Source organism: Physeter macrocephalus, chromosome 18 (assembly GCF_002837175.3).
Source record: "Physeter macrocephalus isolate SW-GA chromosome 18, ASM283717v5, whole genome shotgun sequence".
NCBI classification, from domain to species: domain Eukaryota; kingdom Metazoa; phylum Chordata; class Mammalia; order Artiodactyla; family Physeteridae; genus Physeter; species Physeter macrocephalus.
This window is the reverse complement of record NC_041231.1, coordinates 79,616,269-79,629,441: the sequence shown is the minus strand read 5'-3', so window position 1 is coordinate 79,629,441 and position 13,173 is coordinate 79,616,269. Positions and strand designations below refer to the sequence as shown.

At 40.4% G+C, this 13,173-nt stretch overlaps 2 protein-coding genes across 3 annotated transcripts in view; one reads left to right on the top strand and one right to left on the bottom strand.

Moving 5' to 3' along the window:
- The window catches only part of ADGRF5 (adhesion G protein-coupled receptor F5), a 143,519-nt gene extending 133,707 nt beyond the window's left edge, over positions 1 to 9,812 (top strand). The window contains exon 26 of one of the 2 annotated variants that reach the window (XM_055079599.1): positions 9,372 to 9,812. The gene's annotated coding sequence lies outside the window, so the exon portion shown is untranslated. Of the gene's footprint in view, positions 1 to 1,604; positions 1,730 to 9,371 lie in introns of those variants that run through there. The other variant, XM_055079600.1, reaches the window with a different exon arrangement.
- MEP1A (meprin A subunit alpha) overlaps positions 1 to 13,173 on the bottom strand; it is a 30,366-nt gene that overhangs the window by 4,839 nt on the left and 12,354 nt on the right. The window contains exons 7-11 of the mRNA XM_007120882.2: positions 12,709 to 12,884; positions 8,142 to 8,363; positions 7,244 to 7,393; positions 3,600 to 3,815; positions 1,634 to 2,107 (exon numbers count right to left, since the gene is read on the bottom strand). Coding sequence (XP_007120944.1) covers positions 1,634 to 2,107; positions 3,600 to 3,815; positions 7,244 to 7,393; positions 8,142 to 8,363; positions 12,709 to 12,884 — 1,238 coding nt within the window. The remainder of the gene's footprint in view (positions 1 to 1,633; positions 2,108 to 3,599; positions 3,816 to 7,243; positions 7,394 to 8,141; positions 8,364 to 12,708; positions 12,885 to 13,173) is intronic.

The window sequence follows — 13,173 nt, the reverse complement described above, 5'->3', positions numbered from 1 at the left end:
CATGTATGTGGAACCTAGAAAAATGGTACAGATGAACCAGTTTGCAGGGCAGAAGTTGAGACACAGATGTAGAGAACAAACGTATGGACACCAAGGGGGGAAAACCGTGGTGGGGTGGGGATGGTGGTGTGATGAACTGGGCGATTGGGATTGACATGTAACACTGATGTGTATAAAAGTGATGACTAATAAGAACCTGCAGTATAAAAAAACAAACAAACAAAAACAACTAATACTAAACTTTCTTTGGGTTATTTGTATGGAAATATGTTAATATAAATGTTTCAGACATTACATGAAATTTCTAAAAATCTTATATGTTCTGGTCTGGTATAATAAGTCATAATTCTAGTTATTACTTTAAAATGTATATCTCAGAAATAACTAAATTACCTTGTCAATTGCATTATTACGCACTTTCATCAAATCTTTAACCGTGGTCATTTTTAAGTCTTTTGTCATTTACAGACAGTTCTGAGTGTACTCTGATGCTTTTGCAAAAATGTTCCTATAAAAGGGTTTCATCTTCAAGGAATTCATGGAAAAGACTCTGACAAGTACAGGTTTCCGGTAACTGACTATACTGCTGAACTGAATGAATAAGCATTTTCAGAACTCTAATGGAAAACTGATGAATTCATAAAAGTGCTAACAAAAGATCAAGATAAAAAAAATTAATTACATGGGACTGAGTGAACTGATGAGGATGATTATAATTTTTGTGACTTGCTGCTTGAATAACCCCCCCCGCAAAAACACAAAAAAACCCTGAGAATTGGGAGGGGGGTGGAGCAGAGAACCACCCCTGTGAAGGGTCATTGTCCACTACTGAGTGACTTCTCAATGAAGGGGAAGAGAGAGCTATAGTTTCTTCCTTTTAAGGCTTAAGTCTCTTCTTTTGAAAACAAAAATAGTTTGCCCATTCCTTTATTCATGCAAGTTTGTTTCATGGACATACTGACAATCAGTAATATATTAGGATGCAGTGCATTAGTTTTGCACAGAGCCTCACAAATTCTGGGTATTTGATAAATGATTACCTGGATCTGACTTCTCAGACTGAGCTCAGTGAGGTAGGGACTGGCTGGTTTGCTTGTACTCTAAGGAGCTGGCACAGAACTTGGCACCTTGCAAGCCCTTACTTGTATGCTTGATGGATGGATTCAGGAAAGAGAGAGAGATAAGATGAAACTGAAAATTTTCACTTACATAGAAAACGAACTTCTGGTTACCAAAGCAGAAAGGGGGTGGGAGGGATAAATTAGGAGTTTGGGATCAACAGATACAAACTACTGTATATAAAATAGATAAACAACAAAGTCCTACTGAATGGCACAAAGAACTGTATTCAATAGCCTGTAATAAACCATAATGGAAAAGAATCTGAAAAAGAATATATATGTATATCTGAATCACTTTGCTGTACACCAGAAACTAATACAACATTGTAAATCAACTACACTTCAATGAAAGAAAAAAGAAACAAGGACATTTTAACTTAATGCTCCAACATGACACTGCTGTAGATGTGCCCAAGGAGGAAATGTGAGGGGAAAGTTATTCTCTCCTATACAGATGAGAACTGTGTCTGTTGGCCCTTCCAGGTGGAGGGGCAGGTCTTCTAACCACCTACCTGTAGATGTCTGGGACTTGGAGGTAGTGAACACCATGCTGGAGGACATTCTTTTCCTGACATCGGGTTCCTGGTCAAGTATTGTCATTATCACCTGTCTGTTCTCCACTGGCCACTCCAAGACAGCATCATTCTCTCCACTACACAGATGAAAGGCAAGTCCCAAGTACCCAGAGCTCCTGGAGCTCGTTTTGCCATGAGGGTACAAGGTCAACCCCAAACCGTAGCCCTCTGAATTGTAGAATCGAGGGCTCTGAAGCTTGTCCCCTTTAACCGTGTTCTGCAGGACTTGAGAGAATTTCCGGACCGTCCAAACCCCTGCGGGGCATGGGGTTTCTGTCAAAGTGATGTCATCCAGGTAAATTCCCCCACTCGAGGTCTGGGGGTCACCCTTTGTGCCCTGGAAAAGGTAGCGAAACTTCTTTTCCTCTCTTAGTGTAACATGGGCAATTTTCCAATTTTGGTCAAAATCTCCTGAGGACAGAGAATAAAATTGGTGACAACTGTGACCAACATTTTTGGAGCACTTACTTGGAGCCTCGTACTGTGGCAGGTGCTTTACATGAACGATCTCATGTAATCTTCACAACAAACACAGGAGAGAAGAACTGCTATAAACTTGTTAAGGAACTTTTCCAAAGTCACATATCTAGTATGGGAAAATAGCTAAAAAAGAAAAAAAAAGACACACTCTGATTTATCATAAAAGTCTTAATCATGAATTTGTTTTCCATTATTATTCCATTCTGCAGGTTCTGGGCTTTCCTCTGGGTTTGTTGGTATAAATGCGTCCCACCCCCTTAATGTTAGCACTGAATGCACAAGTATTGGACTGAACCATATAAAACAGACTTTTGATAAGTCAAAAGTCAAACAATGGCAATTTCATATGTCCAAATTTACAGTCCTTGGTAACACAGCAAATTCTCAACCTTTAAAGGGCACCTAGCTGTCATCCCTCTATTTGATAAAGATGTTCTGTAAATTTCAGCCAGAAAAGTGAACCCCTCAAAACCATTATTTGCAGCATTCTCTACCCACAGAGTGACCTGGGTAGAGACAATTTGGGCCCCCGATCTTCTGAGTAGCCTTTACTAAGGAAGTCTCCACCCTTCAAGGGCATCAGCTTCTTCTAGAAGTACACAAAGAATACTTCCTTTATCTCATTTTAATTAAGAAATTCTTTGTTGAATGGAAAACTAGAAAAACACGTCTCTCCTTTTCTATTTATGAACGAACCACCACCACAATAAAAGAATGTAAGTACTTAGCTTTTATAACCCTGGATCTTGATTTTCAGTCAGATTACTCTCACAACCAACTAACTACCTTAGCATTTTAAGGTTTTCGTGATCTTCTTATAGAAATACATAAAGTATCACTAAGGAATATATAAGTGATTTTAGTGAAGTTAATGTATACAAGTCACTTGCCTGCCACCAACTTCACCAGTAGGTTTCAAGTTACCTCAGTGTATTAAATAATGGTATCATTCAGTTTGCTGAAACAGATGCAGAAACACTTATGGTCCACTATTTAACCACTTCTCTCCAGCAGCATCAATTCTCGCTTCCCTTGTACCTTCCAATCTCCACCTTTGAATCACCAATTTTCTCTATTCTGGCTTTCTCCAAAGCTCTAGTGAAAACTAGATTTTTATATTCTGATTGGCCTTCTTTTTTCTTTCCCTGATTGGCCTCTTTTAATAGTATGTTTCAGCCTCACCTGAACCCGCAATTTCTGAATGGTTAAAACATCCAATGAGCGGTTAAAGCATGCCAGGCATTATGCATTTCAAAGAGGCAGAAGGGAGGTGGAGGAAAGGAAGGAAGAGGAGACAGAGGAGGAGGAGTGGGAGGAATGATGGGGGGAAGGAGGGTGAAAAGGGAGAGGGAGGGGAAGGAGGAGAAACAGCACAATCCCAAATATGAAGCGCGATCAGTCCTCGCAGGATGCCTTTAAGTACCTTGAAAGGTCTTCACCTTGACCAGCTTGCGAACCTTGCCCGTACTGTCATCCTTCCTGACCCAGACGATGAGTCTGTCTGAAGGGCTTCCTGTCATTTTATAGAAAAACTGCAGGCATTGCTGCTTCCTCTTTGGGTAAAGAATCCGAGACTCCAACAGGGCTGCCTCCTCTGCTATCCCCGATCTGGTATTGAAGTACATGAAGTAACCAGCACCTATGGAGAGAGGACCCTAAAGTCTCATCTCTGGCCACAAATACCCCAGGGTGCCCTCAGCCTAGGCAAAGTGAAACAGTGAGCAACAGTTATCATCCAGGCAACAAAGGCTAGAACTCTTCTGGGGAAAATAAAAAGGTTGTTTGTCAGTAAATATTCTGTCTGTCTCCACGGACAGAATTGCTGGTCAAAGTCCCAGCTCTCCACTGCCTCTCCTGATTGCTTTTGTTCCCAAGGTTGTGAAATGTACACCACTGACTTAAGGAAATACAGGCTTTAAGCAAAGTTGATGGAATTTAGTGTCTGTGATATGAATTCCATTTTCTTTATTAACTTCGTTGTTTAGAGATTCATTCCAAGGAAAAGAGCTGGCCTCCTAGCTGTATAAGAAACTGTGGGATTCAAAGTTTTAGGAATTGGATTTTAAATATTCACAATGAGAAGGGCTCAGTTTCACCCTTTTGTAGCCTAATAACTGGGTGTACTATCAGTGGTAAAGAATCACCTTTACTGTGTTCTAAGAAAGGGCATTGAACGCATATTAGGGACCAACTGAGGATTTCTCCTGAATGTAAAGAAAGCCTTGGAAGAACACTAAAAAAGAGGGGATAAAGGGTCTACGTTTATGCCAGAGGCTGGGTTTGCCCAACCCATGTATCTCAAAATTCTCTCCCCCAAAACAAGCAGGTGGCTAAACAAATACATCACTTGGAAAACCAGCACACTTTTTCAAAGGCAAGGGCAATGAACAATTCTTGCATATAAAGACGTCATCTAAACTTACTCCAATACTCAACCTCTTACCAAATGCTCCACTCAAAACATTTCATCAAGTAAAAATGAAGTGAGCATCTACAGTTCCAGGTACTTTGACAATATGAGTCCCTGCCTCATCCTGCCTCACATATGGGGCATGAGCAAGGATGTTTAAATAAGCTTTCCACAAAGCTGAAAAATACCATATGTCTTTAATATATCATCAGGGTAAATTATATTTGCCGGTATGTTCTTCTCAATACTTTATCTTACTAGCCTTAGACTTTTGTGTCGTGAATTGCTGAGGGCTTGGGTTAAGGTAAACAAGAGCTCACAGGGCTAAGAATGTCTCCTGGTTATCCTTGCTCAGGAATTCCACCAGTTGAGGTCAGAAATATGAAGTGCAAGTCCAATAACTCAAGCTGAGAAGTCAGGAGACCTGAATTCTTCCCCTAGAGCTGCTACTACCTGGGTATTCATTCATCTCTCTGGGGTTCAAGTGGGAAGTGGCTTCTATCCTTCGAGCTCTTTGAGTCTATGCATCTACCTGAATAAGGCAGTGCTCTCTAGCAGAGGAAACCCCGTCCCATTATGTGCCTCCTGTGGAAGAAGCATAATGGCTGGTCAAGTTAAGCTGAGAAAGCTTTTCTAGTTACCTCTCTGGGCTGTGGTCCTTTCCTTTCCTACTAAAATGCTAGAATATTCTTTCAGCAGATTCCTCTCACACGGAGATCACCTTTCTGTTCAGCTGGAACTTGCACATTAGCCTAGCAGCAAACCCACAGGAGAGATTAGATTAGAGGCTATGATGGAAATTTAAAGAGAACTTCAGGCGTAGATCACCCTTTGGACACTGGAGATTATATGTTTAATAATCTGATGTGTAACAGAGACTTTCACCCTTTGCCAAGGCGCGAGGAAGAGTGGCAATTGTTGACAACCTCTGACATTCTCCCTGGTGGCCGGGCATCTGGGTGATAAGCTGGGTCTCTTCTGTGAAGGAACTCTTACCAACTCTCACACAGGCATGGACTAAGGCACTTGATGATAGTCCAGTCTTTAAAAGGCTCTTATAATCTATAACCCCACCTTCTTCCAAATAGGGTTGGTACAATTTCAATGACAAGCACATAATAAAAGAGTGTTAAGATAGAAATTGAAAAATAAATAGAACCTCTGGAGAGAAAGGGACGATGGGGAAAAAAAGTAGGGAGTAAGGCTGCTGGTCTGCCTTTGAAGATTCTATATGGATTATCTCCTTCCAAGATCGCTGTGAAGGATCAATAGCCTGATGGTCAGAGAGGCTTACAAAAAGCCAAAAGACTTAAACAGCAACAACAACAAAAACAACTTCCTGGGGTCACAATTAGCAAGAGGTGGAGCCAGATTTTAAACCCGGGTCTCTCCTGACTTTATGGCTTTTTCACTGCACAAGCCATGTACAGGAACTCTCTGAAGCTGTTATCCTATATGGCAGCTACCAAACATATATGGCGATTGAGCACTTGAACTGTGGCCAGTCCAAAGTGAGATGTGCTGTAAGGATAAAATATACACCAGATTTCAAATACCTACTGTAAAAAAGTGTGAAGTATCTCATTAATAGTTTTTATATTGATTGCACATTGAAATGTTAAGATTTTGGATATATTGGGTTAAGTATATTACTAAAGAGAATTTCCCTTGTTTCTTTTTTATGTGACTGTTAGAAAATTTCACATTACATATGTGTCCACTGGAGGACACTGCTGTTAGAGACATTGCCCTAATTTACAAAGTCATATATATATATATATATATATATATATATATATATATATATATATATATATATATATATATATATATATATATTCGGCTGCACTGGGTCTTCATTGCTGTCCTCAGGCTTTCTCTAGTTGTGGCGACCGGGGGCTGTTCTTTGTTACAGTGTGCAGGCTTCTCATTGCAGTGGCCCCTCTTGTTGAGGAGCAAGGGCTCTACGCACGCAGGCTTCAGTAGTTGTGGCACGTGGGCTCAGTAGTTGTGGCTCGTGGGCTCTAGAGGGCAGGCTCAGTAGTTGTGGCACACGGGCTTAGTTGCTCCGCGGCATGTGGGATTTCCCCAGACCAGGGATCAAACCCGTGTCCCCTGCATTGGCAGGCTGATTCCTAACCACTACACCACCAGGGAAGTCCCACAAAGTCACATATTTTTTAAAATTAAAAAAATTTTTATTGAGGTATAGTTGATTTACAGTGTCGTTTTCAGTTTTAGGTATACAGCACAGAGATTCAGATAGATAGATAGATAGATAGATAGATAGATAGATAGATAGATAGAGATATTCTTTTTCAGACTCTTTTCCCTTATAGGTTATTACAAAATATTGAGTACAGTTTCCTGTGTTACACACACTCTATATAAACTAGATAACCAACAAGTACGAAGTCATATCAACCATTATGTCTGTATCAGTTTTGTCATCGCTTAAATGAGCCTTTCTTTTGCATGCCCAGAACGTGGATGCTTTTTATTGCGTTAATAATAAAGATATGAGAAATGGTTTTTGTCCTCATTCAGAGTTCCAGGTTTGATAACTAGCATTCCAACTGAGGCCAAACATGCCGGCTGCCACTTCCCCTTGAACCTGGTGAACCTCCTTAATGTACTTCCTTGCTGCCTTCACTGACCTGTGCATTGTCCCACCAAGGTGTGATCCACTTGTCCAGGCTCAGTGCTGTCCTCATGGACCCAGTCAGCAACATCTCTGGTACTCTGAATCATCCCACAAATGTTTGCCTTCTCAAAATCACAGTGGTCCAAAAGGGTGTGAGTTGTGGCTGCAAAAGATATTTTTGTCACCTGGTTAAAAATTTAAGGCCTCTCATGTCCAATACCTAATGACAGGCTACTAAGATGTCATTGTTTAGCAGGGTCATGAGCCTTTCGTTGTCTTGATCTTTCTCAATTGTAAATCCTACCGTCATGCATTAGATAGCAGAACCTGCCAACACAGATGCAGCCCTACACACTTCACAGAGTCAAATTATAAAAAGGCTTACCATCACGCTTTTCTGTAAATGCCGACCATCGACTCCTTTAGATCAAGAATGAGGTACCTATTATGCTGGGCTCTGTTCTTAGTAGATCTTCTCTACATACGTATTGAACAGGATTAAAGAATGTGTCTCTCAAGACCAGTGGGGCCATTTTAGAAAACATCCCATCTCTGAGCATTAGAGGACTCCAGGAACCACTAACCTGGACAAAGAATTTAAGATACAAAATACTTTCAAGCCTATAACTATCTTGGGCTTTACATAAGGATGCACCCTTCAAAGGGAAGCTGAAGAAGTTGGACAATTCCAGCTCCTTACATTGGTCCAATATTTTCACTTTACAGAACACAAACACATAATTGATTTTCATAACCACCTTGTGAGGTAGGTGTTACAATTTTTTCTAGGGATAGGGAAACTAATGTCCTTAATGAAATGGACAAATTAACAAAATTAACACAAAGGAAAATGTACAGGAAACCCGTAAGGTCAGGGGGTTTACCCAGTCCTCAGACCCAGAGGTACTCACTGCAGTTGTACATCCGGTTCAGCCTCTCCAAGTCGATAGCACTGAAATCCAGGCGCTGCCCAATGATGGAGTTAAACTCAGGGATCTTGGCTGTGATGGTGGGGACACTAGCATTCTTGTTAAATGAGAAAGGCTCGTAGTGCATCAAAGACTCGTAATCATAGGGTGTGTTGAGGTCTGTGATGAAGTTGTCATCGTAGGTGTCAAAGTTGTGCTGATAACCTGTCAGGGAGGGAATCCACAGGTCCTGATCTGTCATGTCATTTCCCCGTCCTACCCTCTTTGACTAGATACTCAAGCAGAGACCAAAATAAGGGAGGGGGGCAGAATAATGCATCTTTGATTTAAATATATATACATATTTAACATATTTTATAATTTGCACAATGTATATAAAATTAATACATATTATTATTTACATTGTAATGTACTAATATGTTACATAATAGTACATACAATTATTATAATGGATATTTAAATACATGTTATAATTAATAATAAATATATACATATTATTAAATATGTGCATAATATATACATATATTATAAAGTAAATGTAATGTAAATATACAATGCATGTTATTAAATGTATATTTAAATCAAAGATTCATTTTTATACTTATAAATAAATAAATAAATGTGTGTGTGTGCATGTATGAGGATTTAAGAAAGAGAAGATAAGATATCAAAGTGGAGGCAGGTATTCCTCATGGTAGGAAAAAGAATTTTTGAATTCAGGAAAATATTCAGGATTGATTCATCCTGCTAACAGCAAAGTACCTCATCCACCAAGAGCTGTACCTGGCCAGCTCTCCAACAATTTAGGAAAAAGAAATCTAAGTGGCAGAAGGAAAGTTTAGCAGCTGGCAAGAAAATGGCATCCTGTCGATCAAGGCTCACACTCTCCTGTTCTAGAAATTGCCCCATGGTGAGAACAACAAAATAGGAAGAAAACTGACTTTCCTTTCAAAATAGAAAATGGAAATATTTTAAATGAGATTAGCATAAGTAAGAGAATATGCCCTGCAATGTGAAATGCTGAGATGAGAAACCACCCAGATACTCTTTTAATCCAGCAGCCATCAGGAATTTACTGGTTCAGCTGCAATAATGAGAAGTTCACAGGTTTTTAATTCCCTTCTTAGGGAGTGATAGAAAAACTGAATGAGAATACTCATAACTCACCCAGTCAAAACTTCCCACCTTCATCCTCTCCTTCTTCCTTTCTAGCTTCCCATCCAACTGTTTTTAATAATTAGAAGAAAATGTGACCAACTTTCAAAGACATCAACTCAGCTACACTCAGGATTGGAGAAGTGTGGTACAGCCTGGCAGTGGTCCCCAGATGCTTTTGGAAAAGCCCATGAACCCCTTTGATCAAAACGTGTTTTAACTATAAAACAACAATACTGATGTTGCATCCTCCCAACTCACAGGGGTTTTATGGGGACTTAATCCAAGAGGGATCGAAGCATTTTCAACGGTGGGACAGAACTGCAAGAAATAAATAACCCAAACAGGGAAAGAGGAAAGTCATTCCTTCCAGAGCACGTGGTCCTAGGATGGCCGTTAAGGGGGCAAAATTATAAAAAGCATCAAGGTGGTGTGAGGACTTGGGCGTGGGTCTGGGATCTCCTGGTAACTCTCAGTGGTATCTTAAGCAAGGCACTTTCAATTCACTGGCTGTTTTCCTTAACTTGCAATAAAATCATCAGGTTAGAATAGATGGTTTTATTCTTTATTATCCAAGGATACTTATCAGAATGCTTTACCAAATAAATGTTTTTAATACATTTTAAAATTTAACTCAACACATTTCTGTCATGCCTGCTATTTACTGGGAGCTGTGCTAGGTGGGTGGTGGCCCCTGGCAGTGACTAGGACAGGCATGGTCCTTCAGGGAACTCACAGCCGAGAGCTTGAAGAGGAAGTGATCTTGTAAACCAGAGCTCATGGGCAAAGCTTTTGTGTAAAGGGTCAGATAGAAAATACTTTTGGCTTTGCAAGATGTATGGTCTCTGTCACAACTACTCAACTCTGCTGTTATAGCGCAAAACCAGCCATAGGCAGTATGTAAACAAATGGGCATGGCTATGTTCCAATAAAGCTTTATTTACAAAAGCAAACAGATATGGCCCACAGACTGTAGTTTGTAGACCCCTGCTAGACCTCAGAAGTGTTTTGCTTAATAAAAGGAAACAGATCCAGGAAACACAATTCTGACTTCAGAAACAGAGATGGATTTGGGGAGAGAACTATATTGCCAATAGAGTGTCTTCCTAGGTTAAATAATAAGATTGCCATCAACTGAAGATGAGATGCAATAAAGTCATAAATTACCCTGAGCAATAATACTGCCCTTGCTTATGATCTAAATTGGATTTGATGTCTCATTTGAGAAGAGTCCTCCAGTGATTGCAAGCAGTTTCGATATATGAAATTACACCTAATGAAAACACAGACAGGAGATGAGCAAACATGGTGAGTCATTCATGCTCAACTCAAAGCTGAGCATGTCTGCAAATTATCCTTGTAAGTGTACAGGCTCCCTCTGAGAAAGGGGACCTCATATGGTCTAAAACTATCTTAAAAACACCGAGCATTGTGTTCTTCAAGACTTAAAAATGGGAATGTTTTCTGCTTCCTCATGTAATTTTCAGCAGAGTTAAGTATATAAGAGAAAGTAAGAAATTCAGGCCTCTAGCAAATACAGACGAAGTCTAATAGTGCCCGGAGCCTCACAAGCAGAGATTCGGTCCTTTGATCTGCACTCTCCTGTCGCATCTACACAGACCCAGATATAAGGCAATTACCCCTGGGAGACGAATATACTGTTTTTGATCTATTATTTCATACTTGGGTGAATATTCCCTAGAACTTCTCTAGATTGTACCAGGGGACAAAGAAGAATATTACTTGGCCTCTAGCTCAGTGGTTGAATGGTAGGATGGGTGGGAGTATATGTGTGGGTCCAATTCTGGTAACAGATTAGGCTTTTACAAACCACATAGTTTCCCCTCCTCCCACCAGTACTCCACATTCATGAAATATCAGAATAGGAGGTGCTGGGAGGGACACAGATTGAGAAACCCCAGAGGTGATTTTGATAGGATTAGCCATCTGTACCCCTGCCTCCTGTGAGATCCATGGTTACAGCTTACTCCAAAACGAGCTAGTTCTGGCAGAAGTCTTTTGGAGACTGATATCTAATTTTAAAGTATGGCCAGTTCTTCCAAGTCCCTAAAATTATTAGAGATGCACTGCAGTCTGTGAAATCATATGTTAAATTGGGATCTAAATGAAACAGATCATTACAAGGCAATGATTTGCTTCATGAAAACCATGTGTGGTCATAGTTAAGGCACTTCCAATACATTAAAGTTTCATTAAGCTATCACTGCCAAAAATAATGCTTTTCCACTTCCTGAACTAATTCCTAATCAAAAACGAGGTGTTGGGACTTCCCTAGTGGTCCTGTGGTTAAGATTTCACCTTCCAGTGCAGGGGGTGCAGGTTTGATCCCTGGTGAGGGAGCTAAGATCCCACATGCCTCACGGCCAAAAAAAACCAAAACATAAAACAGAAGCAATATTGTAACAAATTCAATAAAGACTTTAAAATCAAAAGAATCGTTTAAAAAAAAACTAGGTGTTTTCAGAAGCACAGCATGGAATTTTTTCCCCCACCCATTGGGAAACTGAGTTATAACATTTTCATCAGAATTGTTAGAATAACTGCATAATAATATGTGAAATAAAATTGTGTTACCCTTTACTGTGTTATCCTTTATGGGCTGGGGGCGGAAGGAAAGACGTGCTTAGAAAGGAGAAAGAAAAGACTTGTACATTTTGATTAATCAGAAAAACTATTAGCTAGAATTATCACAATTGGGAGTGCAAATTCAGATAAAAGGTGGTTTTGTTTTGTTTTGTTTTTTGCTGTAGTTGTTGTTTTGTTTTTAAACACCTATTGTTGATTTGGTAAAGCACCAAAAAAATTTCTGGAGTATGTCATAGGATTATCATACAGTTAACTAAACCTCATGTAGTTTTCTAGAGCTACACAAGATTTCACATGCAGAAAAAGGACCCTGACATCCTCAGAGACCTAATTCATTTTACTCACTAAGACAGGAGAATAGAATTTTAGATAGTTTTTGGTTTTGGGGTTTTTTTTTTTTGCGGTACGCAGGCCTCTCACTGTCGTGGCCTCTCCCGTTGCGGAGCACAGGCTCCGGACGAACCCGAGTCCCCTGCATCGGCAGGTGGACTCGCAACCACTGCGCCACCGGGGAAGCCCTAGATAGATTTTCAACAAAAACACTGAAACAAAGCAAGAGCTTTTGATTATCAGTTAACCCTACATTTAGTTAACCACCATTCACCTTTCCCTGAGACACTTATATGGGATCAGTTGTGATCAGATGAGCACAGCCTACAGGAGAGGTCATATTTTGTGTTCCTTCTGGAGAAATTGAAGCTCCCATTCATACACAGGTTTGGCCTGGTCATCCCAGGGTTGGGCTGAGCAAGTGATAAAGAGAATAGCACCTTGGGTTCATACACACCCGGAAGAATTTCATCCCACCAGATGTTCACATAACCATCCCGGTCCGTCCTTGACTGCTCATGGTAGAACCCCAGAGCATGCAGGATCTCATGTTCAATGATGGCCTTATAGTCGCATCCCTGGCCAATGGAAAGGTTCTGTCCTACGTGTTGGTTGCCAACCTCAGACCAGCACCTTTAAAGGGAAGAAAAATATTTTCTTCTAGAGAATTCTTAAGCAGCTGTAGTTCATAGGATTCCAAAACACAAATTAGGTTAGGTTTGAAGAAATTTAGGTTTGATTTCAAAAAGAAACTATTAATAGCATTCTCATCAACATAGGGCACTGGTGAAAAAAGCAACATTCCCTGGAGAGAATATTATGCAGGCTTTAAAAGTGATAGGCCGGGGCTTCCCTGGTGGCGCAGTGGTTGCGCGTCCGCCTGCCGATGCAGGGGAACCGGGTTCGCGCCCCGGTCTGGGAG